Source organism: Protomyctophum bolini (genome assembly GCF_963924005.1).
Source record: "Protomyctophum bolini genome assembly, chromosome: 11".
NCBI classification, from domain to species: Eukaryota; Metazoa; Chordata; class Actinopteri; order Myctophiformes; family Myctophidae; genus Protomyctophum; species Protomyctophum bolini.
This window is the reverse complement of record NC_137872.1, coordinates 17,829,338-17,856,015: the sequence shown is the minus strand read 5'-3', so window position 1 is coordinate 17,856,015 and position 26,678 is coordinate 17,829,338. Positions and strand designations below refer to the sequence as shown.

Sequence of the window (26,678 nt, the reverse complement as noted above, 5' to 3'; positions counted from 1 at the left end):
GGCACTTCAGATGACAGGGCTTTGGTTGAAGTCCAGAGCAGGGAGGGGGGGTCAGACGCAAGATACAGCGATAGATAGATAGATAGAGAGAGAGAGAGAGAGAGAGAGAGAGAGAGAGAGATGTGATGATAAACAGATGAGTAATAAGTCAACAACAGTACACAACAGTACACCTGTGCCTCATAGACTCCCACCAAACGCAGCAGGCTGCCAATCTGTGGACAAAAACTCTGCCAGTCTGTGTGTGCGAGGGAGGCCTACCTCCGGTGGGTCTCTCGCCCCGACACCGCTAGCCAGTTTCAAGTAGATGGAGCGGTAGGCGAGGAGGAAGTGTGTGTGTGTGTGTGTGTGTGTGTGTGTGTGTGTCTGCACGTGTGTGTACGTTAGGGAGGAGGGATGCCTCCGCCCCTCTTGACATCAGTACTTGGAGATCAGTTCCTCCTGTGCTCCACTAGCCCCCATGGTTTCTCTTCCCACTAGTCTGTGTGGTTGTTCACGTGGTTGTGCTTGTCAGAGGGGGGCGGGGCCTCTGCTTTGCGCCCGGCGCCACCTCCTCGGCCCGTCAGGACCTTGTAGCAGCCACGGGCGATTTTGTACATCCAGATGGTGTTGAGCACGTCCAGGGCGATGCAAGAGGTGATCCAGGCCACCTGGGGGCCGGTGCCCAGGCGGTCGAAGGCCTCCGTGCCGAATGTGGCGAAGACGCTCGCCCAGTAGGTGGGCATGACGGCGATGCGCACCAGGAAGAAGGCCACCGCCATGGCCACGCCGTTCACCACCACCAGCCGGTTCTGACGGGGGACCTTCAGCGCCTCGAAGAACCACCTGGTGGGGAGAAGAGAGGATTTGGAATACGGAGTGGGGCTCTACTCTACGTGGTGTGCACGTTTCTGTAAGCATGGAATAATGCTGAATAAAAGTCCTAATGTGCGATTTGTGAAAGGAGCCACCCACACTAGCACCGTTTGCTAAACAATTAACACAATAATTTATGTAAAATTATAGCGTTTTAGTAATGTTGTTCCTGCTGTTCAACACACTGCCAACCAGATGAAGAAATCATAGGCTTTAACATTTGCCTTTTATGAAATATCCGAGACCATTAGGGTTTCATGCATATTGCTAGCTGACCACTTCAAATGCTCTAATCTTGAAATAATAACCGAAAATAGCCTATATTCTACAGAGCTTGTAGAATAGGCCAATTCCGCTGCGCAACATGCTTCCATTGAAGACATGCTGGCTTCTAAGGGATCTACGGGTGGCAGCGGGGGCAGTGCCTTGAGTGTACAGGGTTTGATGAGGGCCCAGGTAGGGCGGGGCCTTGAGTGTACAGGGTTTGATGAGGGCCCAGGTAGGGCGGGGCCTTGAGTGTACAGGGTTTGATGAGGGCCCAGGTAGGGCGGGGCCTTGAGTGTACAGGGTTTGATGAGGGCCCAGATAGGGCGGGGCCTTGAGTGTACAGGGTTTGATGAGGGCCCAGGTAGGGCGGGGCCTTGAGTGTACAGGGTTTGATGAGGGCCCAGGTAGGGCGGGGCCTTGAGTGTACAGGGTTTGATGAGGGCCCAGGTAGGGCGGGGCCTTGAGTGTACAGGGTTTGATGAGGGCCCAGGTAGGGCGGGGCCTTGAGTGTACAGGGTTTGATGAGGGCCCAGGTAGGGCGGGGCCTACATTTTCAGGCTTGTTGTCGGCTGCACTAATAACTTTGGAGTGGGCCCGTCAAGAGTTTGAATGGACAGTACTTATCAGTCAAAAGGGAGACATTGAAGAGTAAGGACGGGTGGGGAAGGATCAACAGATGTAAGAAGATGTAAGAAGAGGTCAGCTACATATACAAAGATCTAAGGGTTTGAGGTCAGATGTAGAGTTGCTGGCCGGCTCCATATATGCAGATCTGGGTGATGATCCAGACTTCTCCACGTATGGCTATGCAGGGTTTGATGAGGTCAGTGTCGTGATCTTCATATACGGTGCGTGTCACGAGGCGTGATTGACTGACGGACATATATGGTGGTGTGACGTGTCACAAGGCGTAATGAACTGACAACCATACAGTATATGGAGGCACGTGATGTCACAAGGCGTAATGGTATATGGAGGCGTGACCTGACTGACGGACAGGTTTCGCATGTTTTCATAGTACGTCCCAGCTACGTACCCCCTGAAACTGCCTCAACAAACCTTACGTTGAGAACCGGTGTCACCATGCTAGTAGTTTGAGAACCGGTGTCACCATGCTAGTAGTTTGAGAACCGGTGTCACCATGCTAGTAGTTTGAGAACCGGTGTCACCATGCTAGTAGTTTGAGAACCGGTGTCACCATGCTAGTAGTTTGAGAACCGGTGTCACCATGCTAGTAGTTTGCCATCCAGAGTTTCCCGGAATAGTGTGGCTAATCCCCTGAATACAGCCACGTTCATTCATGACCTGCACACGTAGTAGCTAGTACGTTGTTATCAAAAGCTAAACATTGACCAGGGAGGTCACTCCCCATGTGTGTTGTTGACAACTGTGATTTTGAAAAGTTGTTTCATTATGTAATAATGTGTTATCCTGGGTTTAAGTTAGTTATGTTGTGATTTTATTGTGATCTATTTCACCAAATTCTAATTAAATAAAATCTAAGCTGGTGGCTTAGAGTTTTATTGTGTTTTTATATTGATTTTCTTTTACTGGGATTTTGTGTTTTATTAGCTTTTGTTTTAACCCGCTTTATTTTAGCCCCTTATTTTCCCTTTCCCTCAAAAGGCCTAAACCTTTGCCAGGCCACAAATGCAAATGAGAAATCCGTTCTTAATTTAATTTGTCTTGCCTGGCTGAGTAAAGCCAGGCAAGACATGGATGTCATTGATACATGTGAAACTTGAAGAATAGACAGGCACCGGGACCACTTTACCTTTGATTCACAAAAGGTGTGGATAATTCTGAGATGAGACGAAAGTTGGCAAAATAGGGAAGCACACCCTGGGTCTGCAGAAGAAAAGAAAAAACAAAACATGTTACCACAAATAGACATAATGAAATAAGTACTAATCTATGCTGCTGCATTGTCTGAAGTAATTCCAAACTAAAATAAGTTTTACTCTAATGTATGTTTATATGTATACTAGTATTGCTCTTGAAGAGCAGCTTAACTGGCACAGAATCCAGCGAGTAATTTCAGTTATAGAGGGGTGGGAGTTTATAAGTTTTTACTTCTTCGCACTCCTTTTCAGATATGCTTAGATTTATTTATTTATTATTTATTTTCCTTTTATTTATTTTTCTTGCTTTTTTTTTTTGTTACAATTTTTTTAGTTTTTCCTGGTGAAATGCAAGGAATTGTTTCTGTATATATATATTCGAAATAAACATGACAAATAAACAAACTAAAAAACAAACAAATGTACCACTACCTGTACACAAGACAATAAAGTACAACCTTGAACCTAAAATGCATATCGTCACTGTCGGGCACAAAAACTTGTATATCAAGATTTCCTTTTTTTAATTTAAGTTGTACCTATTTCATATTTCAACGCATTACAGTGTCACACAAAAGTAGATAAATAGACAACCTGCAAACATTGCAAGCTTGTAAAGCTGCTATTTTTTAAATAGATTGAAATTGTTAACATGACATACCGGTAAGTTCAAAATATGGACGCCAGACAGGTTGTTAAAGGGAAACTTCACCCTTTTTGCAAAAAAAAAACGTTTAGAAGATTTAGAACACTTTCCTGGGGGTCTTTATGTGTGTAATATGTGGTTTTAGATATTTTAGGTTTTATCCACAAGGAGGAGCAGTGCACCAAAGCATTATGGGAATTGTAGTCCAGGAAGGAAGTGAGCTCAGTGCCAAAGACATCAGAGAGACTGGGCTCACTGCTAAAATCTAAAATATCTAAAACCACATATTACACACATAAAGACCCCCAGGAAAGTGTTCTAAATCTTCTAAACGTCATTAACATATATTTTTTTGAAAATGTCTGTCTGCAGGTTTTATAAATATTGAACTGATGAATTGGAAAGTATTAACAAGAGCTTGTGACTAAATAATAACTATTGGACCCATTAATTGGAACACAGGTTATTTAGTCCATTCCCTGAAAAAGTAAGACTTTAGGATATACAAGGTTTCCACCCGACAGAAACTAGACCATACACTGTATAAAACATACAGTGGATATACAAAACTGTCAATTCATTCCAAGCATGTGGCATCACAGGTTAAGTTCCCATCGAAGCAGTCAGTGCGTTTAGCTGCTTGAGGAGAGTGTGGACTCACCAGGACGTATCCATAAGCGTAGAGCGCCGCCAAGTGGTGACAGACGAAAAAGCTGTCACCCATAGTGCTCCAGTTGCATGCCAGGAGCACAAGGTCTAGGAGAGGAAGAGTGGAGAAGGTTGAAAGGCACACAGGGACCCAAAGATATATCCAAACTGACATTTAGAACCCAAATCTGTCTCATCCCTGTCAGCCTAGTAAAAGGTCATTGAATAATCGAGAAGCAGGTTTCTTAAAAATATAAAAGTCTTATATATCAAGTTGACACGAAAAAAATCTATTTAAAAATTAAAAAAACTCAATTGATTAGTCTGATTTAACACTTATGTCCTGTATTACACTTCATTGTACAACAGTGGTGAGCAAAATAGCCGATCTACAAGATCACAACACGTTGCACCTAGGTTAACCCATTTAGGCCTGACGTCAAAATAAATTAAGTCTTCTGAAAAAATATAATTATATTCAAAGATTTGTGCTACATTTTCACGATTTTTCAAAAATAGCAGACCTACAAGCTTGTAGATCTGCTATTTTTCAATAGCTAAATTATAACATAATGCTTTAAAACACCAAAAGGGGTTCCCGCCCAAAATGGGTTAATACATTTTATCCCACGATTTTGAACCCATTGTTTCACCCAGTGTAATCCACGGGCGCTACACTCCCTCTGCCAACCTGGGGAGAGCAACGGAATGACCTCATGCTTCCTTCTATGCAGGAGGAGTCCAAGCCCCTTCTTTTCATCTGGCAGGGGGGAATTTCCATGGCTGGACGTAACACGTGGAAGAAACACGTTATTCCAACCAGTTCCTTTACCCTTCATACGTATTCGCACCTTCCTACCTAGATATGTCCCAAACTGCCCCCTCAGGTTCTCCACTAGTGGCCTAATCGATGTGCCAAAACAAATGGCAACTTAAAAACACTGAAGCCGGTTTCCGCTTCTACAGGCCAACAGTGTAGAACAAACTCCTTTGACAGGCAGCCTCTGTAGACATTTTTAAAGCACATCTCAAGACCTACTTCTTCACTCTTGCTTTTACTTGAGCTTTTAAAATCCTTGTTATTCATGTCCTCACTGTATTGCCTTATACTGCTATTATTTTAATGTTGTTTTATGAATTGGCTTGTATTTTTCATTGCTCTGCAAAGCACTTTGAGCTGCATTTCATGTGATGAATGTGATTTCATGATACAAATACAGTTTTAATATTATTATTATAATAATCATTATTATTATCACGAGTCACAAAGCGTTGTAGCTTATAGACCTGCAATTTTCACGGTACATACATGCTCATTTGTTACTCGTAATCGAGGCAAAAGCCTGGCATAGTTGCGATATTAAACTGAACTCATATGTGTATGTGTATGACAGAAGACCAACACACAGCTCACCATATAGTAGATAACCACAGGTTATGGCTACGTTGAGTTTGACCAGATTAGGATCCCCCCTGTGGAAAAAAGGAAAAAGAGGTGGTCATTTTAATGAATAAATCTTAACCAATCGGTTAATAGTCTCCCTACTCTTCCACTGAGACATTAAGACCCTGATGTTGGATAGTCCACAAGTAGCCCTGCCTGAACATCTCCCCAGGATATGCCTCTTGACTGAGCGGTGGATGTTTTGGTCTCTCGTGCGGGAAACCGGGGTTCGAATCCCGGACAGGACATAAAGGTACTGATTGCCGCTTAAAACACCAAACCAAAAAACAGTTGTGAGCTATTGCTCAATTTAAACAAGGGGAGGAAAGCTTCATACAAATTTTGGGAAATCTAAAGCAATTTACAAACAATGTTCTAATGATGGTAAACTACAATGCTGCAGACTACTAGAAGCCAAATTCGTTGCGCGTGTTGGTGTCGATATCACACTGCCAAAATGGCCAATCTACAAGTTCATAATGCCTTGCAGTCCGACCCACTGTGAACTCGCAGATCTGCCTCTTCGTTGCGTGACACCCAAATGTAACGCGTATATATAATTATAACTCAAATCATGTGTGAGCAAAACACAGTCATAACTGAATCACTGATTAGTCTTTTTTCTTTTTGGCTATACTGTAGCTGGTTTCCCTGGGTGACCTGGAGCCACGTGTTGACACAAAGCACATCAGCAAATGTTGACAGAGGAAGGCCTTCTGTTTGCCCTCTATCAGCCGGGGAGGGCGTGTCAATGCCACTGTTTGTACACAACACGGCTAATGCGTCCGAGAAGACTTTTTAAGCATTTGTTTCATGTGTAAAGCATCAGCGATTCTCAACCTGTGGGCCAGGGTCCACTGGTGGGCCCTGAGGATATTGCAAGTAGGCCCATAAATAATTGAAAAAATTCATGGTATGTTTAATTTAAAACCTTGAAAAAACGCACAAGGCCCAACTCATGTCATATGACTACTTAATAGCCGGTCACCCAAATTGTGATGTCATGACATTTGGGCACATTTGGGCAAGTGGCTATGGCCGAATTTAGGCCAAGGAGTGTTTTTCGTGCAAAACTAATGCTTGGAATGGATTCAGAATCATGAAAACCCCCAAGTTTGACATGTCACATGCTACTTAAAGCATAATGAAATTTGGAAAGATTTGCGATGTTTCCGGGAGAGTAGAACTCTCTCATTCTGTGGATCTTAATGACCAAGTGAATAGAAAAACACAAATAAAAAGTGTGTTATGACATCACAGGTTAATCTCTATTCCTTGAGCTTTTGGGCCTGTGGCTCCCCGGCTATAAGCCATGACCTCGGCCGGGACAAATCTCAGGGCAGACACTAACCAATGAGTCTGTAATTTCTCCTTTTTTTCTCTACTTCAGTAATAAGATCTGAGAACTTCCTTCACCACCACAGATGGCTCCGACTTCAACCTGAAAAGTTGTGAATGAACAGCAAGCGTCATGTTGAGACCGTGGAACCCCCCGTGCCCCCAGGATCTGTAGCGCTGGCCGCCAGGTGCCCTGGCTAAAAGGCATCTGCTAAACGGAGCCATTCAAAAACAACAATGCACCGACGTTTCTCCCGTTCAACGGACATCCGACACTCGCCTCCCTCCCGGCCACCGGAGTGTCGCATAGCCAGTGCCCCGGGTCATCAGGGCTTCTGTGCGTTGTAAACTTACACCGCTGGTAGCCTGGCACACACAACACACATACATATTCAACTACGCAGGCAAGCACATGGCACTATGCATGTGCGTGAGATCTCACTTTACCCCCGCCCCCCCGGTGACACTGACTGCGCACTGTATATACACTTACATAGTGTACCGTCTGTCAGAGGTTTGTGTGTGTGTGTGTGTGTGTGTATCCTATCGAAAACTAAAACCGTGGTCCTTGTGACATCACGTGACATCAGACCCCATATATGGTGCCCAGGTCATCGTGACATCATCAAGGAAGGACATAGTAAATCATCATAGTAAATAATCTGCTAGATCTCCATATATGGATAATATACCGGGTATGTCAGACCTGTTCTGACATTCCATATGTTGATCCTTCCCCATCCATCCTTCCTCTTCGATGTCTCCCTTGTCGCAGGTCGCATTTACTATGGAATCGTGCAGTGTGTTGGTTGGTCACCCCAGGCATGACCATATATGGGAATGCCCCATAATATCGTGACATCACATCTCCATATATGTTCACGCAGTGGCGGCCTTATATATGTTTCAATCGTTTCAATGGGCCTCGAGCCTCCAGGGGCCTCCCAAAAAAAGTATTAGTAGTAGTAGTAGTAAGGTAGTAGTAGTAGTAATATTGCATTGCATCTCAGCCTTCCAATCAGCCTTGTCAATGATTCAGCCTCATCCTGCACGTCCACCTACCTAGTTGGCAGCAGCTAATAATCACTGCAGGTACTCCACCTGTCATGTCACATTGACCTGTGTTGTTTGGTTGTAATTGTCCCCACTTCCCAGTGTGTGCATTCACTGCACTAGCAGCTCTGAGAGTTGTGATTGCATAATTGTATAGCCTATATGCTGCCTTCCAGTTAAACATTACAGTAATTTCAAGACAAAGGAACTGGTCGGAATAACGTGTTCCTTCCACGCGCTATGCCCGGCCAGAGAAACTCCCCTGTCAGGTGAAAAGAAGTGGCTTGGACTCCTCATGCATAGAATGAAACATGAGGTCAGAGGAAGTGTAGCGCCCAGGATTACATTAGATAATTGACACTGGGTGAAAAAATGGGTTGAAAAAGCATGGGATAAAAATGATCAAAATAAAAATAAAAGATCTGTCCCAAAGTGCCTTTGAGCAAGTCACTGTTCTCTCATGGTAGTTTGCTCTGGATTAGAACATCAGCTAAATGCATATGTCAAATGCATGTGACCAAAATGAGATACAACTTGGTATGCACCGTAAAATCCTCAGTGTTCATTTATCCATCTGTACAAATAGAAGCAAATAGACCCTAACAGGTCCATTTGGTTCCATTTATTTGTTGACCACGGGTTTAGTAATAAAGCAATTAAATCTTAATTGAATCCAATTAGTCAACGTAACAACAGAGTGCTGTTACTATCTTGATCATTATGATGCATCACTTTGCAAAAGCACTTAAAAGTAAAGATATGCCATGATTGAAGATATGACTGAGTTAACACCCTCTCTACAGATACAGAGCCTGATACAGCCACCAGAAGGCAAAGTCCAAAGGCTGATTGATAATCACATCAGTGACGTCTAATCCAGTTAAAGTACTGTAACTTTGAAACAACTCCACATTCTAACTATGGACTCTCTGGACTATGGCGTGCATGCCAGGTGATAGATTTAGAAGGCTATAAAGTTTTCTCTCTTGTAGATGAACGGGAAGTACAGAATTTTCAGTTCTGATGTTGCCAGTTGTTGGCAAGCTCATAGCACTCTCCTCGGAGCCTCATCACTTCTTGGAAGAACACTGCTCTTCTTTAGCAACATAGATCACAATATTTGACATTTCACAAGTCTATGCCTACGTATACTAGAGTTGTTCCAATACCATGATCACAAAAGCTGCCGATATTGCCTAAAATGCTGGTATCGGTGAGTCTATGCCATTCCGATAACATGTCATTTCAGATCTACTTGTAGATAGTCTATTTTCACCATTTACTTCTTTAAATAACCATTCATTAATTGTGGTCGAGTCAAAGGTTTTATATAATCGTGATATTGATTTCAAGTCATATCGCCGCAGGAGTTTCCCATATTGGTCCTGGTCATTTCTGTGTGTGTGTGTGTGTGTGTGTGTGTGAGAGAGAGAGAAAATGGGAAAATGCTGCACATTGCAATGTGTGTCGGATAAGGGCGTTATATAAATGTACCATTCACGGTGCATGTCCCAGTTCTAAAAACAATAGTATTGTGAAGGTGTGCACAAAGACGCAGGCTGTGCACATGAGCTTGCTAAGCTGCAGCACACAGAATGACATGCTGTGAACGTTGTGGCTGGCTCCGGTGCGGCAGGCGGCCGGCCGCGTGACCGCTCTTAACGATGCCGCAACCCAATCTGATTGACTGAATTAACGCTTACACCACCTCTGTGTCGCAATGAGGCTACCATTAATACTTAAGACTGCCATACGATGCAGCGCTGCACCGCTGATGCTAGCTAAGCTACTGGTTTCTGCAGGGATGTGGGGGTAAGCTCTTCATGTTTTTGTTGCTTAACTTTACACGTGAAGGAAGAGGAAAGAAAACACGAGGCTTGGATAAAGGTGTAACTAATGAAAAGCAAAACAAAACGCAACAAATGCCTTTTGTCTGCCCTGTCCGAGGCGTTTGGGGTCAAAATAACGACGTTAGTTGATGCGAGGGAGTTACAGGTGAACCAAATGGGGGTGGCCCTTCACCCAAATGAGTAAAAAACTGGGGGTCCTTTGAGAATCACTGCCACATGACAAAATAGTTCTGTAAAGTAACTGTGTGTGTGTGTGTGTGTGTGTGTGTGTGTGTGTGTGTGTGTGTGTGTGTGTGTGTGTGTGCGTGTGCGTGTGCGTGTGTCTCCTCCACCCCCCTTTTTTCTTCCATCTTTTCTTCCGGCAACCTTGCCCACCCTGGGGTTTCTCCTCGCTCCATCAGGGCTGCCAGCCGGGGCCGACAGCATAAGACAAAAGGAGAGCAATGCCTCATTTTATTTATGCTCTGTCGTACGGCCACGTCTCACACCCCCGAACAAGAGCCGATCTACAAGCTCTCACGGGCCATGTTCGCCATACCAATGGAGCACATAAGATCAGGCCTTTTTTAAAGAGCGAGGAGCTGGTGCTGTGTCGGTTTCAGGCAGCAGGGAGGGGGAGGGAGGGGGCAGAAGACCAGGCTGCTATTGTGTGATGTGAAAAGGGGCCTTGTTGGTCAGACTCCATCCGCTATGAGCCGAAGAGGAAGGGGGACACGAGGGAATGATGAGAAGACAGAGAGACAAGTAGGGAGTAGAGAGAGGGAGAGAGAGACATCTGAAAGCTGGAGAAATCAAATTCGACACGGCGAGAAATAAATTACCATTCCACTTTTAAAGGATTCATTGAGGCAAATCACACAGTCAGCAGTTGCAGTAGAAAGCGAGAAAGAGCGAGAGAGAGGTAGAGAGCGAGAGAAGACAATGAAAGCGCAAATCTGGGGAATCTAAACCTCTCTGGAAGCTGCACTGGATGACAGATGAGACCCATATATATATATATATATATCCACTGCCAACGAGATGAATGCATCACGCCACATTAATGGATATTATTTGGGGCTATTTAAGAGTCTGCTCATTGCATAGCCCCCACCCGCGCTTCACGTTGTCTGGCCGTTCAGGCTATTCATCAACCCTGTTCCTTCATCAGCCAACACAGTCAGACTTTTCGGTATTTGAGGGCCCCTCCCGTTCCCGTTCCATTTTCGCCGTTAGTTGCTCTTACCAGACGGGGTCGGCGTTGACGGCGTCATCGTACCACAGGATGTACAGACAGAAGAGACCCACGATGAGGGCATGCACGGTGGACACCAACCTAAGAGAACACACACACACACACACACATGTCAATTTGACAATGCAGAACAATAGGAGTTTACAGCGTTGAATTGATACCCGTGACACTCAGACAATAATTTGTTGTATGACAGACAGTGTTGCCGGGAAAAGAAATTGCAGATCTACAGTACAAGCTATGGCACTTCAAATCTAACGAACAACGTGGTGTGAGCTTGTCGTTTAGCCTTTAAAGCAGTCAACATGGAATAAAGCAAAAATAATAACCGATTTGTTAGGCAGTGATCACATCATGTTGTAAGATTATGCCGTTTAGGTATTATCTTATTCACATTGGCAACTGGCGGCCCAGGGGCCACATGCGGCCCCCACCTTCACTTAATGTGGCCCTCAGGTTAATATCAGAACACTATATATATATATATATATAATTATACTATATATTATTGATTTCAGTTACAACTCCAAACATGCAAACATGACCTGCTTTATTCAGGATTTCAATTCAAATATAGCAAAAATAGCAGATCTACAAGCTCAGAACGCGTGCGACGCGTTTTGAGCTTGTAGATTGGCTATTTTTGCTGAGACAGTAATACATGCAATGTGGCCCTCAAGTGAGTGTGGAACTACTGTATAGTGGCCCTTTGGAGTGAGTGTGGAACTATAGTGGCCCATTCCATCGTCAAAGTTGCCCACCCCTAAACCCATGTTGATATGTTCTACATACAATTTTCAATTTAGGCATTTAGCAGACGCTCTTAGTCTACAGCTACTTATAGTAAGCAAGAACAATACATGGTAATACTAATCAATCACACCATAAACATCAAATACATAGAAATAGTCATCTAGGATCAAAGTAAGCTAAGAACCTAACATCCGTCTACATGGAATAAAGTTAAATACAATCTCAAGACTGAAAACGTAATGATGTTTTAGTCCGACCAGCTGAAGAAGATGTTTTTGGAAGATGCTTCTAAACTTGTATTCTGTTGCTAGTTTCACTTCAAATACTCATTCATCTTAAAATAACTATTGACTAAAAATAGCCAATCTACAAGCTCACAACATGACGCACTGCGACGTGTTGTGAGCTTGAATATCTTCTACTTTTGGTGCGCACAGTGTGCACTGTGCAGACATGCTGGCCTCTATGGAATCCAAGTGACTAAAAGTCGTAGCGACTGAGAACTTTAATCCATGCGTCTAACAGTAGAATATTTGTACAATGAAACTATATAAGTCTACACTATAAGTATAGTATAAGTGTACACTATAGAATGCTATGTTTACACAATATGCCATCTACATTTTTAGTCTTTGCATAAACTACAGCAAACCAGTTGAAGAAATCACAGATCAAGACTTGAACCTTTGCTTTTATGAAATATCCCAGACCCCAGGTTTTAAGATGCTTCTGAACATATCATACATAAAACCTAGTATACTCTTTCATCTTAAAATCCTGTTAACTAATAACCAAAAATAGTCGATCAACAAGCTCAATGCAATACGGCAACTGTGTGAGCTTGTAGATCGTGTCCGGTGCACGACATGCTTCCATAGAAGACTATGGAATCCAAATGACAGAAATCCGTTGTGTCGACTGAGAACTTTAATCCATGAGTTACGGTAAATAATGTCACGGTCACTGGCTGGATAGATAAGCCATGTCAGACCGGGTGATGTGGGCTACCTGAGTGGCGATATGGGAATGATTAAATGACAACACAGCCGTTCCAGTATGGAGTATGAGCACAGGATCAATTTGGCTGTGACAATACCCATAATGTTCATAACATCGCTAACGTCGCTCTAGCCCCAACAGAAGCAGAACCATGTCCATGGGTAATGATTGTGGTGACATGTGGGCTGAATGGAAACGGCAGCAGCAGGCAGCTAAAAGCTTATGCACACTACAGTTTGTGCGTGTCTAATATTATCCGTCCATCCACACTCATCCGTTTTTGTACTATCCATCCATTATCATGTTACTTATCTATTGTGTACTATCTGTGTTCTCCTCATGTGTGTGTGCATATGTAAACCTGCATCCTATCCGGCATGGCTAAGCAGCAGCCTTGACCCTTGGAGTTCTTATCTGACCTGGGCGAGTTGACATTCAAGACCTCCAATGGTCCTTATCTCTACCCAGCCACTGTGACTGTACGCTGTCCCTCCCAACCCCTCCCCGGGTAGGCCTGTCACAAGTATTACATAATCGTCTAAATCATTTGATATAGTAATTCGTTTTGCATAATAGCCATAATCGTTTGCACGTTGAAACATTTATGCATTTTCAAAACATGTAAAACTGTGTACAATGTGTCACTTCACGGTGAGTTGACTGCAGATCAGACATTTTTCTCTACTTTTAATTAAGTATAAAATCAATAAGTATCAGTCATTTCTTTAACCTCTATGCAAATTATTGCATATGTGTCCTGTGCAATTGTTTATCACAAAGCCCTAAAAGACAAACAGGTATGTATTCATATTATGTTCCAATGTTCAATGCCCCACACACACACACACACACACACACACACACACACGCACACACACAAACGTCAAATCGAAATTATTTGTATGACAATGAATCATCAACTGAAATGTTGTAATGGTGACAGACAGCCCTGGTCCACTGGCCACAGCAGCTGGCCCCGCAGGGCTCGTCACCAAAGACGGGCGGTAGTGTGTGGGCGGATGAGCCCATTATAACTGCTGGCACAGCTCCGCTTCGCTGGGAGCATGAATCGAGCGTCTAAGAATGGAATGACCACGCAGGATCTTGGGGGTGGTCAGCCGAGTGACAGTGCAGCTCTCAGTCTGTGTGGGGCTGTGCTGTTGTGACAGGCCAAGGCCTCTCTCTAGCCGCTATGCCTCGTCCTGCATGGAGGAGAGACATGTCTCTGTGTTGTTTATCCCATTTTGGTGTTAGCATTACATTATGCTTTAGCTATTTAAAAATAGCAGATCTACAAGCTCATAGCGCACGCTTGTAGGTCTGCTATTTTTTGAAAAATCGAAGAGCGACTGACGTAGAAGACATTTTTAGAATCTGATCTCAGGTCAGAATGAAAACTGTCATTGTGTAGAAGACATTTTTAGAATCTGATCTCAGGTCAGAATGGCTTATTATTGTGATCACGACGGCAGCCCACGCTTCCTCGTGGCGTCAAGCCGCCGTGTCCCGGGTGACGCAGCCTGCTTAGGTCACTCCCAAGGTGGCCAGAGCCTCGTAGAGAGACGCATTTGGCTGTGTTTAGTAATAATTAAATAATTCACGCATGAGGATTCAACTAAAGCCTAATTTATTCGTCCTATGACACTTTGGTATGGACGTGTTGTTAGATTGTATCATTCTTTTTGGCAAGTGACAACCTATCACAGTTTACTCTCCATAGGTATCCAAGTCCTTTTGTTTTTGTTTAACATTTGAAAAAGTGCATACATATATATATATATATATATATATATATATATATATATATATATATATATATATATATATATATATATATATAAAATGCCAGAATATTCGTGCAAGTGCGATGACCTGTGTTTCGTATGGGTATGAATGTATGTCAACATTCATAATCACGTTGCTGTAAGTCGGGCCTGTGATAATGATGAAGAAGAACACATATTCCTGCTACATACTGAATATTCTCTCAACCCCTGCTCTCTCTCTCTCTGGCTGTCTTCTTTCCTCTTCTCTCACTTAGAAGAAGCAAGGTCACATTACATAAAAAAACCCACACACACATCGATACGCAGAAATTGGGCTATTATGCAATGGTGGGCAACAGTGGCCTTTGACTGGTTATGTTCTATACCACGGTCCATTCCCCCCCAGCACTATGCTAATATGGACAGATAGCAGTCAACTATTACTCTGTGTGAAGGGTTAAATAGTAAATAGCCCACTATGGGTCGCGACCCCTGGGGGGGGGAGGGGGGGGGGGGGGGGGTTGCAAAAGAAATTGCAACTGAATAAATGGTGCATTTATATAGCGCCTTTATCCAAGGCGCTTTACATAGATTGTGCATTACATTCACCCATTCATACACCGATGGCAGCGGAAACCATGCAAGGCACCAACTAGCACATCGGGAGCAATTAGGGGTTCAGTGTCTTGCTCAAGGACACTTCGACATGCAGTAACTCTGGGGGAGCCCGGGTTCGAACTGGCAACCTTGCGGTTCCCATCCAGGCACTCTACCCCTGAGCCACCGCCGCCCCACATGAATGGCTGGGGAAATGAAAATGAAGTTTACATAGCACACATAGTACATGCATACACTTTCGTTAATTATTATATCTGGTTTCAGTATTCATTTATGATATATTTCTATTATTAAGGTTATTTATGCAGTCAGTTTGTATTGGAGGTGGGGAGAGGGGCAGGGCGAGACATGGCCAAAGCATTTCTGGGGGTCCCCAGCCAAAAACGTTGAGAACCCCTCCACTATGGTGTGTGTGTGTGTGTGTGTGTGTGTGTGTGTGTGTGTGTGTGTGTTTGCCCTACCCTTTGAATTTAAACCTCCCAAAAACTATCTATTCAGAACTTGAAACAAGCCTTTGCTCTGCCAATACACTGCAGGGCTGGTGTGGGATCATATTGATGAGCTTCTAGAAACAGATGCTTGTGGTTCTTGTAGTTTTAGAGATGTATTGATGAAAGACTGCCACCCAAAATATATGTGTACGGTCTGCCTTATAAAGGGTTCTACTTCTGACATGGAGTACTAGACCAAATAATACCATCATCTAGGTTCCGATATAATCCACACATGGTTTGCGGGGATATTGTGATCACATGAAGTGTTTTATATTGTATACTTTAGCGACAACAGACCATTTATAAGCACACAACGCGTTGCATCAAGATGCATTGTGGGCAGCACTGGCAAAAGTATTGCTCAGCCTGTGACAATTTGATTTTGTAACTTTTGTCCATATCCAATTATGGCCCATATCCCATCCTGCCCCATACCACGGTCGCTCAAAGATATTTGAGCAGAGATATGGTATACTATTATGTTTGCTCCTATATTCCCCTCAACAGCAAATCTCTAGGCCGGAAATAGCCAATCTACAAGCTTGTATAGAGCTTGAATGTTTGCCCCCAAAAAAGAGACGCTAGGACAGGTTTCATGTGGTTAAATAGAAACATTGTGTTCATGAATCTTGGCGTAAAAGCAAAACTTTCATCAAGATTATTATTATGTATTGTTATGATTTTTCCATTTTTTACCGTAAGCCTGTGTACCATAACAGTACATTTATTTGGCCTTATTTGCAAAGTTAGCTAATGGATGAAAATCTAAAACTTTAGGAAAAAAAAGTAAATTGCTATGACATGACGTCCTGATCTCCGCCCTGCCTTGGATTCCTGAGTTGCAATTATAAAATTACACACACACACACACACACACACACACACACACACACACACACACACACACACACACAGACACACACACGCGCTAGTGTTGGACAGAAGGTCAAGAGAATAGCTCTGCAATGAAAACGACACACTCAGAGGCAGAGCCTTTAATAAAATAAAAAACTATGGTCCTGGGCTGTGGCTCAGCGGTCCAGGCACCCTGGCTGGTAGTCCGAGTCTGGCAGTGTGCCGTGGCTCGACTCCCGATCCCGACGGCCCTTACTGCATGTCTCTCCCATTTTCTGTCAGCCTACTGTCTTTCCCTCTAAATAATATATAAAATAAAGGCGAAAGCCACAAAGAAAACATTAAAAAAAAAAAAAAAAAAAATGTATTACTGTATTGATCTTCTTGTCAATTTTCCCCTGTAGTTGTCAAAAACGGTATCGATATTGTATCGAAGGCAGACATGGCATTATCATGAGAACACTACACGTGACACACCACTTTATGCTTTGAGCGTGTCAAACAACATGTTGCACCACGTGTCTTACAAGTCTCGAGTGTTCATACTGTCTGCGACTCCCCCACCGCCACAAATCCGAAACAAGGAAGTGAAAGTGGTCTCATACATCTCCATGGCAAAGATGGTTGATTTAGTTTAGAAAGATAGACCATCCCAATGGGGGGCCACCCTAAATGATACGCAAATCCTACAAATGGTCACCATCTTTTGTGGGCACCAGAAAAACAGCAGATCTCGTGAACGTCATTGTGTTTACTGGTGCTAGATCCCGAAGAGTGTGTTGCTGAGACAGAGAAAGAAAGGTTGATAATAAAGTAGCTTTTCTCCTGGTTTGTCTCTCTGGAAGAATCGTTCAGAAACTGTGTTCACGTTCATTCTTCCATTGGAAATAACAGACTCCAACCTGCTTTTGGTCTCCTAAAAAGGCGGCCTACTTCCTATCAACGCCTGCCTCCCTTATTGGCTGCCAGTCACGTGTCACCCAGTGGCCAATGGGTGCGCCGTTGCCTACTTAGTCAGTCTGGGCCTGACAGCTCGTCGGGGAACATCACTATGGTCTTCCTCCGACCCGCTACTCTGTGTGACTACTAACTGTGAAAACTACCTTATATTGTTTAACCTATTCTGTTGTGTTCCGAACGCCTTTCGGAAAGGCGTTGTTCCTTTATTGTATTTATTTTGTTTGATTAAGAGCCATTATTGTAAATTAAAAAAACGTTTTATTACAGTATATATTATATTATTATAATAAAACCTCGCATTTGATCATGGTTTTCTGTTCCTCCTTCCTATGTTGCCTACTCATCTTACCCCTAGACATATGAGTTGTACACAACTACACACAACCCTACCCAACAGCCCACCTCCTCCCCCCACTCACAGTGCTTCGCTCTACTCTCCTGTCCTACACTTCAAAACAGTTTTATGGGTCTCGTCACAGTCTTACTTGAATTGACAAGAGCCACCATGACCGGTTTTCATTGAAAAAGCAAACGGCAAGAGTGCCGTTTGGAAAGGTTTCACGTTTAAGGTGACTGACAAGGAAAGGCCAAGGACACATTCCTAAGTAAGACAAATAAACAAATCTGTACCTCTTATTAGCAGCGCTAAATCAACGTATGGCGTCAACCAAGTCAAACTACAAATGACTGCCAGCTGAGTACGATCACACACATGAAAAACACCACATTATGTTGCATGTTCCCAAAAAGGTTGAAAGTTATAAACAAATAGCTTGTAGCTAATAGCTAAATATATAGCTAAAACTGCTAATACAGTTTTATTGAGCGTATTATTTATTATTTAGGTGATGAGACCGCCATGTCAAAGGTTTGTAGTTGAATATAATGAGAGTCCTCTGGCAAGTACTGTATTCGCTGTGGTCATGGTATAAATATTGCTCATAAATATTGAATAAGTGGTGCTCGGTAAGAAACAAGCACACTACTTGCAAGCTACTCAGCTCATCTACATTCTCCCTAAAATTGTACAGTAAATCTTCAAACTTGGATTTTGGGATATATTTTATCTAGTAGAACAGCCAACACGTTCAATTATGGACCATACATTGAGACAGCAAGTGTGTATAGGACTCATTTTTATATTTTATTTTATATGTTATTGCAAGGGAACGGGGTGCTTCAATAATTTACCAGTGCTGCAGTGTTGTGTAACATTATAGTACAGTAGGCATGCCAGATACTGTACAGGACAGTAGCAGCTTGTATGGCCTTGCATGGGCTGTCCCTGTGCCAATGCTTATTCCAGTGTAGCTGTCAAGTACCAGATTGGAATTTCACCTGTTATCCTAGACAGCCAGAGAGGCAAAGAGAGACAGACAGACAGACAGACAGACAGACAGACAGACAGACAGACAGACAGACAGACAGACAGACAGACCAAAATAACCCTAGTGTCCCTATTCTAGGCATGTCATTAGGCGAATATTCAGTGAAAACAGGCCAACATTGGGGTGAGACAATGGACCTAAATCACGAAATCAGACATTAGAATAGCATTTTGATGACGTGAGGTAAGATTTGTGATTTTGAGGTGTGCAAGATGTGTTTTTCAACATTATTTATTTCTCTGCTAAGTACGAACATACCCCCCAGCTATAGGACGTTATGCGCTAGGTACCCCCCACCCCTTTACACCAGTAAGACGCGCAAACGCGGGAAGCGAACGCAGCTGAGACCCTGCAGATCATGTCTGTCTGTCTGTCTGTCTGTCTGTCTGTGTGTGTGTCTGTCCCGCTGTTACTGTATATGTGGACCTGGCCCCTTTTGTGCCCATATATGGAGCTGAGTGATTGCTGATGCAACACACTCCATATTTGGACGTATAGCGGGACAGACACACACACAGACAGACACACAGACAGACAGACATGATCTGCTAGGTCTCATAGTAAGTGCTCACTGCGTTCGCAACCATAGGCTATATGAAGCAGCTAGGCCGAGAATCAGATTTTAACATTGGTCCGGTTGCTAGGCAAGTAGGCAACGCCTCAGTCACCCCCAGCTATGGAATCATTCCACACAATCCCATAGACTTTTGTTCAAAGTAGAATTTTAATCTGGAAATACGAGCGCTGTCCATGGTAATCGCCATCCATCCAAAGTTTTGATGTCATTTGTGATTTTGTCTTGCATCGCTCCTGTAAACGAGCTAATGCCAATGATAGCGATGCTTGATAGCTGTGGTCTGCTCAACAGACTGTGATCTGGGGGCTGCTCAACAGACTGTGGTCTGGGGGCTGCTCAACAGACTGTGGTCTGGGGACTGCTCAACAGACTGTGGTCTGGGGGCTAGACAACAGACTGTAGTCTGGGGGCTAGACAACAGACTGTGGTCTGGGGGCTAGTCAACAGACTGTGGTCTGGGGGCTGCTCAACAGACTGTGGTCTGGGGGCTAGTCAACAGACTGTGGTCTGGGGGCTGCTCAACAGACTGTGGTCTGGGGGCTAGTCAACAGACTGTGGTCTGGGGGCTGCTCAACAGACTGTGGTCTGGGGGCTAGTCAACAGACTGTGGTCTGGGGGCTAGTCAACAGACTGTGGTCTGGGGGCTGCTCAACAGACTGTGGTCTGGGGGCTAGTCAACATACTGTGAACATTATAGCTGTGGTCTGGGGGCTGCTCAACAGACTGTGGTCTGGGGGCTGCTCAACAGACTGTGGTCTGGGGGCTGCTCAACAGACTGTGGTCTGGGGGATAGTCAACAGACTGAACATGATGGAAAAATCACTGGATCGGCTGGCAAAAGGTTAGCTACACTTTGCTGCCACCTAGCGTGGCAATAAAAGCGTTAATAGGTCAATATACTATATCTCAATAATGGAAAAGGATTATGAGGAACGACGTCACATCAAAGTAAGAGTGGCAAGGAAAGGAACCAACATGTCAAAAGGTATTTTATGCTACTTTAACCAATTAAAACCTCAGCATCCATATCCGCATTGTGCGGAAAGCTTTCGCTGAAAATAGCCGATCGACAAGCTCACAACCGGCTATTTTCAGCGAAGGTTTTCCCCACAATGACAGAAAACTGACAAGACACTAGTAGTAGTGTACAGCCCTGAGGAACTCCACTCAAAAAGGGTTTAAGTGGTTAAGTAAACTGTAATGTGTCCAGTGGTGCATGTTTACACTTTCAGAGTGAAAATAACAGCTATAAGTAGGGTTGGGACCCTTTATGATTTTAACGATTTTGGACCAACCTGGAGTTCCACTCGGTGAGCTTGGTGGGTGGCAGGGAACCATAGCCTCCTGGCGCGACCACAGCGGAGAGGAACGGGCTGGCCACCGAGAAGAGGAACTGGAATCCCACAAAGCTTCCAGACACCACCGTCAACTCTCGCATCTCCATCACTCACCTGTGGTGGTGACAGGAGGGGGGAGAGAGAGAGAGAGAGAGAGAGAGAGAGAGAGAGAGAGAGAGAGAGAGAGAGAGAGAGAGAGAGAAGGGTGAGAGATGAATGACGTTGGCAAATTAAGTCCACCAGGACATGACGACCAGAGCAGCGATGGAGCGCTGGGCGGTAGCATGTAGGGCTGTCACCATTACGAAGTGTTACTATTAGCTAACTATTAGCCTAACTGTCACTCAAATGACTGCGATTAATGGTTTAGTTGTGTCCCCGTCGTTGAACATTGTGAATCAAATACATTTATGTTTGGCTTTCTTTGAAGTTGCACAGGGAGGATATAATAATGTATATAATATATCCTCTTATTTCTAGTCATTTATTTGTGCGTTCAGGTTGTACTGTGTAGTATATTCAAGTAGGGCATTCATTTATAAATACATTTTTTTTAAAGACACAAAAAGTTAGAATATGGAGAATTGGAGATCTGCCCGACAGCAACGATATAGTGTACATGCAGAGGGAGGAATGGAGGGGTAAGAAGGAGGGAACTTTGGAAAAGACGCTGCCAGGCAAGAAAATGAAGGCCAGGAGCAGAGTAAACCAGAGAGGTATTACTGGTGTGGGACTGGGATAGAGCAGAGGGGCATTGCATGTGGGGGTTAATATAGCAAAGCCCTTCATTCTTGTGTGCATTTCACAAGGGGATTACATGCAACTGTTTAGTAATCACACACTCAGAAATTCCTCGACAAGGACAAAAAGAAGAAAACAGCAGTGAGAAGGAGGAAACATACCAGAAAAAAAGGATTGTCAAGATGTTGCAAGAGGAGGTTATAACCACTTGAACCCTAGCGGCCTTACTCAGGGCTTAATAGGCAAACATTCGCCGGGAGATATTTCGGAGAACATAGCCCAAGCACACAGCGTGTTGAGAGTCTTGCTACACATTGTAAGCTTGTAGATCAGACCTGGGCATTATATGGCCCGGGGGCCAAATGCCCTTTGGCTGACTCTGACCGGCCCGTGAAAGGTTACTTGGAAATTTGAAAATAAAACGTAATTTCTAATTTTACCCATCCTCGTGCGTGGACTAAAACTGCATTGCTTTTATTTTTATGTTTATTCACGTACCAAACTTTCCTGCCGTGAATTGCGTGTGATTGACAACCTGTTTGCAATTGTTTTGGAAATTTTGATTTAATAAATGACATTTTCGAAAGGTAACCTCAATTTTTCATATCCTAATAATAACATATACTCTTGTTATACAGCTTATCAAAACAATGCCATTGTACTGCTTTTTATATAGAAATAAAATGTATATTACTCAGAATTTAGTTCAGCCCTGTTGTAGATGGAATACAGACAGGTATAGAGGGAGAAAAGGAGGGGGCCCAAGAATAGACCCCTGGAGGACCCTGGTCAACATATGGTCTCAGTGGTTAAGAGGGTGAAAGGAAGGCTTTCGGATGAATACATAACCATAGACTGTGGCCGGAAAGGCAGGGAGATAGGAAGCATAACAACGCAAATGTAAACAAACGAGGAGCCGGAAACACCGTCCCCGTGTGCGTGTGCGAGTCCATGAAGGAGTAGGCCTGTCACAATTATTACATAATCGCAATTATTTGAGAATAGTGCAATTATTTTGCACAATCGTCAATAGTTTCCATGTTGAACATTTCCCAAAAATAGCAGATCTGCATGCTTACAACTCGTCACGTCGTGTCCCGTTGTAACTTGCACGTTTGTAGATTAGCTATTTCTGCTATACTTACATAAGTATAATATTATTTAAGTACGGTAATACATTTCTTTAGTTAGTGGTCATATCTGCCCAGTACAGGTTTTGATTACGATTACGAAGACTTTTTTATTCATACGTTCAATGCCAAAAACACAGCCCAGTGGTCATTGGAGGTAGTAGCCGACGGAAATGGCTCAATGACTCATTTTCATCCGGTCTCCCGGCCTCCCAGACTGAGAGAAGAAACGGTTAATGTTAGCATTAGCTCACAATGTTTCCTTTCGCCAGAAACGGTAATATGCCGATAGCGAGCGAATGAAAAAAATCACAAATCACATCTGAACATCGGATGTTTGGTCAAAATCACAGACAGCACCCGTAGTTTCAGAGATAACAGCCAAAGAAGATCCTACATTTAATGGGACCCTGGGGTGTTGTGGGTGACGAAGGCGTTGGCTAGCAACCGGAACAGGACTAAAAGTTGGTTTTCAGCATAGCCGTTTCATATTGATATAAAGCGATCAAATGCGTGATATCGCATATTAGGCAGACAACGGGTCCAATTAGAAATACGTGATATCACGTATTTGGCAGTGAAAGAATGTAATCGTCAAATTAAATGTTGTAATGGCAACCTATGAAAGAGGTAGCCGTAGAAATTAACCAGACTGTCCACAGCCAGCTGCCTCTCCAACGGTCACTTCAGGACATTGACTTTCACGTGCACAAATACATGCTTGCGCGCGCACACACACACACACACACACGGTTACACAGATCCTCTTTTACCCAGCGCAGCAAACTAGAACCCTCATCTTTTCACACTGAAGCCACTCTACATCACCAGAGAACAAAAACCAGCCACTAAAACGGTCTCCAGCTCTACGTCAAGAGGGACAGACGGTCGACTACGGTCACCAGGGGAGCGGTGCAGGGGAACACTCAAAGTCCAACCTCCATTCGCTGTCACAGAGACAGACGTTATCTGGCAGATACAAATCTCACTTCTCAGGTTCTCCCTGCCTTTGAGCCATTTATTCAAGTTCGAGCAGGCCAGCTAGAACTGTGCTAGTCTATAAAAGTTAAACTGGTTCTATATATAAAGCACCGTTCTGCCGTTTGCCCCATTTTGGTCGAGCCTCCATCGCGGACGCCCTCATGCCTAATTTATGCTCTGACGGACGGCTGTGTCACGCAACAGAAATAGCAGATCTACAAGTTCACAACGAGTCATAGATGCAACCTGTTGTGAGCTTGTAGATTGGCTTTTTCCGGCATGCAACGTATAAATCAGGCTTCATACAACCTGACCGGCAGCGAGAGCACAGTGTCAAGCAATCAGTCACACTCACTCACTTCTCAGCAAGGGGGATTAGGACAGAGTAGGTTTCTACTCTCAAAACCCAAGTTTAGACAGATCTCTCCAGGCCTCACACAGGGATTTAAACACCCTCGTTAAACATGTTAATGATGAATTGTTGGATATCTTCAAATGGTTTCATTTGAATAAGCTTACCCTCAATATAAAAAAATGCAACTTCATGATTTTTAGTAATATAAACAAAACATTTGAAATTTGCCATGTTTCCCATACTAAATTCTTGGGTGTCATTATAGACGAACATTTAAATTGGAAACAACATATTGATGCTGTATGTATGAAGTCTATGAAGATGCTTGGTATATTGAGAAAAATCTGCCCTTTTGTTCTTCCTTCATGTCATTTAACACTCTATTATAGCTTAATTTTCCCTCATATTAATTACTGTAATATTGTCTGGGCTGCTACATATTCAACACATCTCACTAAATTACTGATCATTCAAAAAAGGTTTCTGAGAATTATTTCACATTCAAAATCGGTATGAGCCGTCTGCCCCGCTCTTTATTAAATATTCACTATTACCCATTGACAAAGTAAACGTTTTTCAGACCTGTTTATTTATGTTTAAATTAAAAAAAATGCATACAAGACATTCCGTCTTCTTTTCACAATTTCTTCCGTGTTACTTCTGACATTCACTCCTACCCCACAAGGCAAAGAGATCATTTTGAATTACCCTATTGTTGCACTTCCAAACATCAAACATCAATCTTTCATCAAATTTAGAGGCCCTCATCTATGGAACTCCCTAGATGCTTCACTTAAATCCTCATATATCCTATATTATTTTTTGTACTACATGCTAAATAAATAAACCAAACCAACACAAATTAACCACTTTAGCCCTATTCTCCATATTCAGACCGCAGCCATCTTGCCAGCAAGGCGATACCTAGGTGACACTTCCCATAGAGAGCCCTCATCCAAACAGAATAATCCTCTCTAATTATATTAAACAACGTCAAAATCACCAACATTGCAGCTGTAGGGAAAGCTTGAATCTTTCAATCTGTAAAGTTTTTGTTTAATAATACTTCCTGTCAAGAAATTCCTTGCCGATGATTATTTTCTAAGTATCAGAGTATGGAAGCGCTCGTTATCAGTAAAGCAACCTCCTGCTGCCTCCTGCATTATGTGCACATTCAAAACAGGTGGTACGCATGGCCCGTTGAGTGATAGTCAATGAGCACTTCCAAACTCCAGCACTTAGAAAAAAAGAATCTGCAAGGAATTTCTTGACAGTTAGTAGCTCATAAAAGTAGCTATTTAAAGAAATGTTGTATACATTTTGAAAATGTCTGAAATGGGTCATTCTGCAGTCAATTTTGAATACAGGAGCACAGCTGAATTACATTGTTACTTTTTCTTTCCACTAAATTACAGTATGTATCACGAGGAAAACTAGTAGTTTAAATATCTAGTTTCCATTACGAAATAACTTCATACTTAACATTTAACCAGTTGAACCCCAGCATTTCTATTCTGGGGGTAACATTCACCAGAAATAGCAGATCTACAGACTCTACAGATTTTTTGGAAGAGTGTTGGTGGTCTTGCTGTGTACTATATAGGGTCTATAAACTGAAGTGAAATCAATACATTCCAAATACTATCAAAGTATTCTGAGGCAAGGCACCCGGGGTGCCACGGCACCCACTTTGAGAAACCCTGTCAGTACACAATAGGCCGGGGTGTGCTGAAATATCGATATAGAAAAGGAGGAAATGACAGCTAAAATAAAGAAAATCCCACTCTCAGATTCCACAGCAACCAGAAGTACTGAATTACTGGATGGTGATTTGTCCAAACCGCTTTGTGGGAATACAAAATGCAGAATGCATTTCCCCAGGGTCGACAAGTCCACTGACACCAGTGATAATGGTCAGTTGGTGGTGTTTGTGAGGTATTATGATGATACCAGTGATAATGGTCAGTTGGTGGTGTTTGTGAGGCATTATGATACCAGTGATAATGGTCAGTTGGTGGTGTTTGTGAGGTATTATGATGATACCAGTGATAATGGTCAGTTGGTGGTGTTTGTGAGGTATTATAATGGTCAGTTGGTGGTGTTTGTGAGGTATTATGATGATACCAGTGATAATGGTCAGTTGGTGGCGTTTGTGAGGCATTATGATGATGCCAGTGACAATGGTCAGTTGGTGGTGTTTGTGAGGTATTATGATGATACCAGTGATAATGGTCAGTTGGTGGTGTTTGTGAAGTATTATGATGAGGGTATGAGGCAAAGGAGGAGTTATTGAGTATTAATTTGGTGTTTGAGTGGTGCAACCACAATAGACAGCTATGTGTGTGCCCCTCCTTGTGTCCGTATTTTGTAGTTGCAGATATCGTGATATATCGTTGATGAAATTTCATACAATATATAGATATATCGCAAAGATATCGCAATATATCGAATATCCATATCCATATCGTCCCAACCCTAACACACATGAGTAGCAACTCAACACTAGGCATAAGATTGTTGTCCCAAAGCCATGCTGGCCTGTTGCCCA

The 26,678-nt window shown here is 43.2% G+C and overlaps 1 protein-coding gene across 2 annotated transcripts in view; it reads right to left on the bottom strand.

The window, feature by feature from the left end:
* Positions 1-26,678, bottom strand: part of tlcd4b (TLC domain containing 4b) — a 30,806-nt gene that overhangs the window by 1,632 nt on the left and 2,496 nt on the right. Inside the window, exons 2-7 of one of the 2 annotated variants that reach the window (XM_080774865.1) lie at positions 20,882-21,037; positions 11,168-11,257; positions 5,672-5,730; positions 4,271-4,365; positions 2,897-2,970; positions 1-825 (exon numbers count right to left, since the gene is read on the bottom strand). The exon at positions 1-825 is cut by the window's left edge and continues 1,632 nt beyond it. In XM_080774865.1, the coding sequence (XP_080630991.1) occupies positions 477-825; positions 2,897-2,970; positions 4,271-4,365; positions 5,672-5,730; positions 11,168-11,257; positions 20,882-21,030 (816 nt within the window). In that variant the 5' untranslated portion in view covers positions 21,031-21,037 and the 3' untranslated portion in view covers positions 1-476. Of the gene's footprint in view, positions 826-2,896; positions 2,971-4,270; positions 4,366-4,948; positions 5,008-5,671; positions 5,731-11,167; positions 11,258-20,881; positions 21,038-26,678 lie in introns of those variants that run through there. The other variant, XM_080774866.1, reaches the window with a different exon arrangement.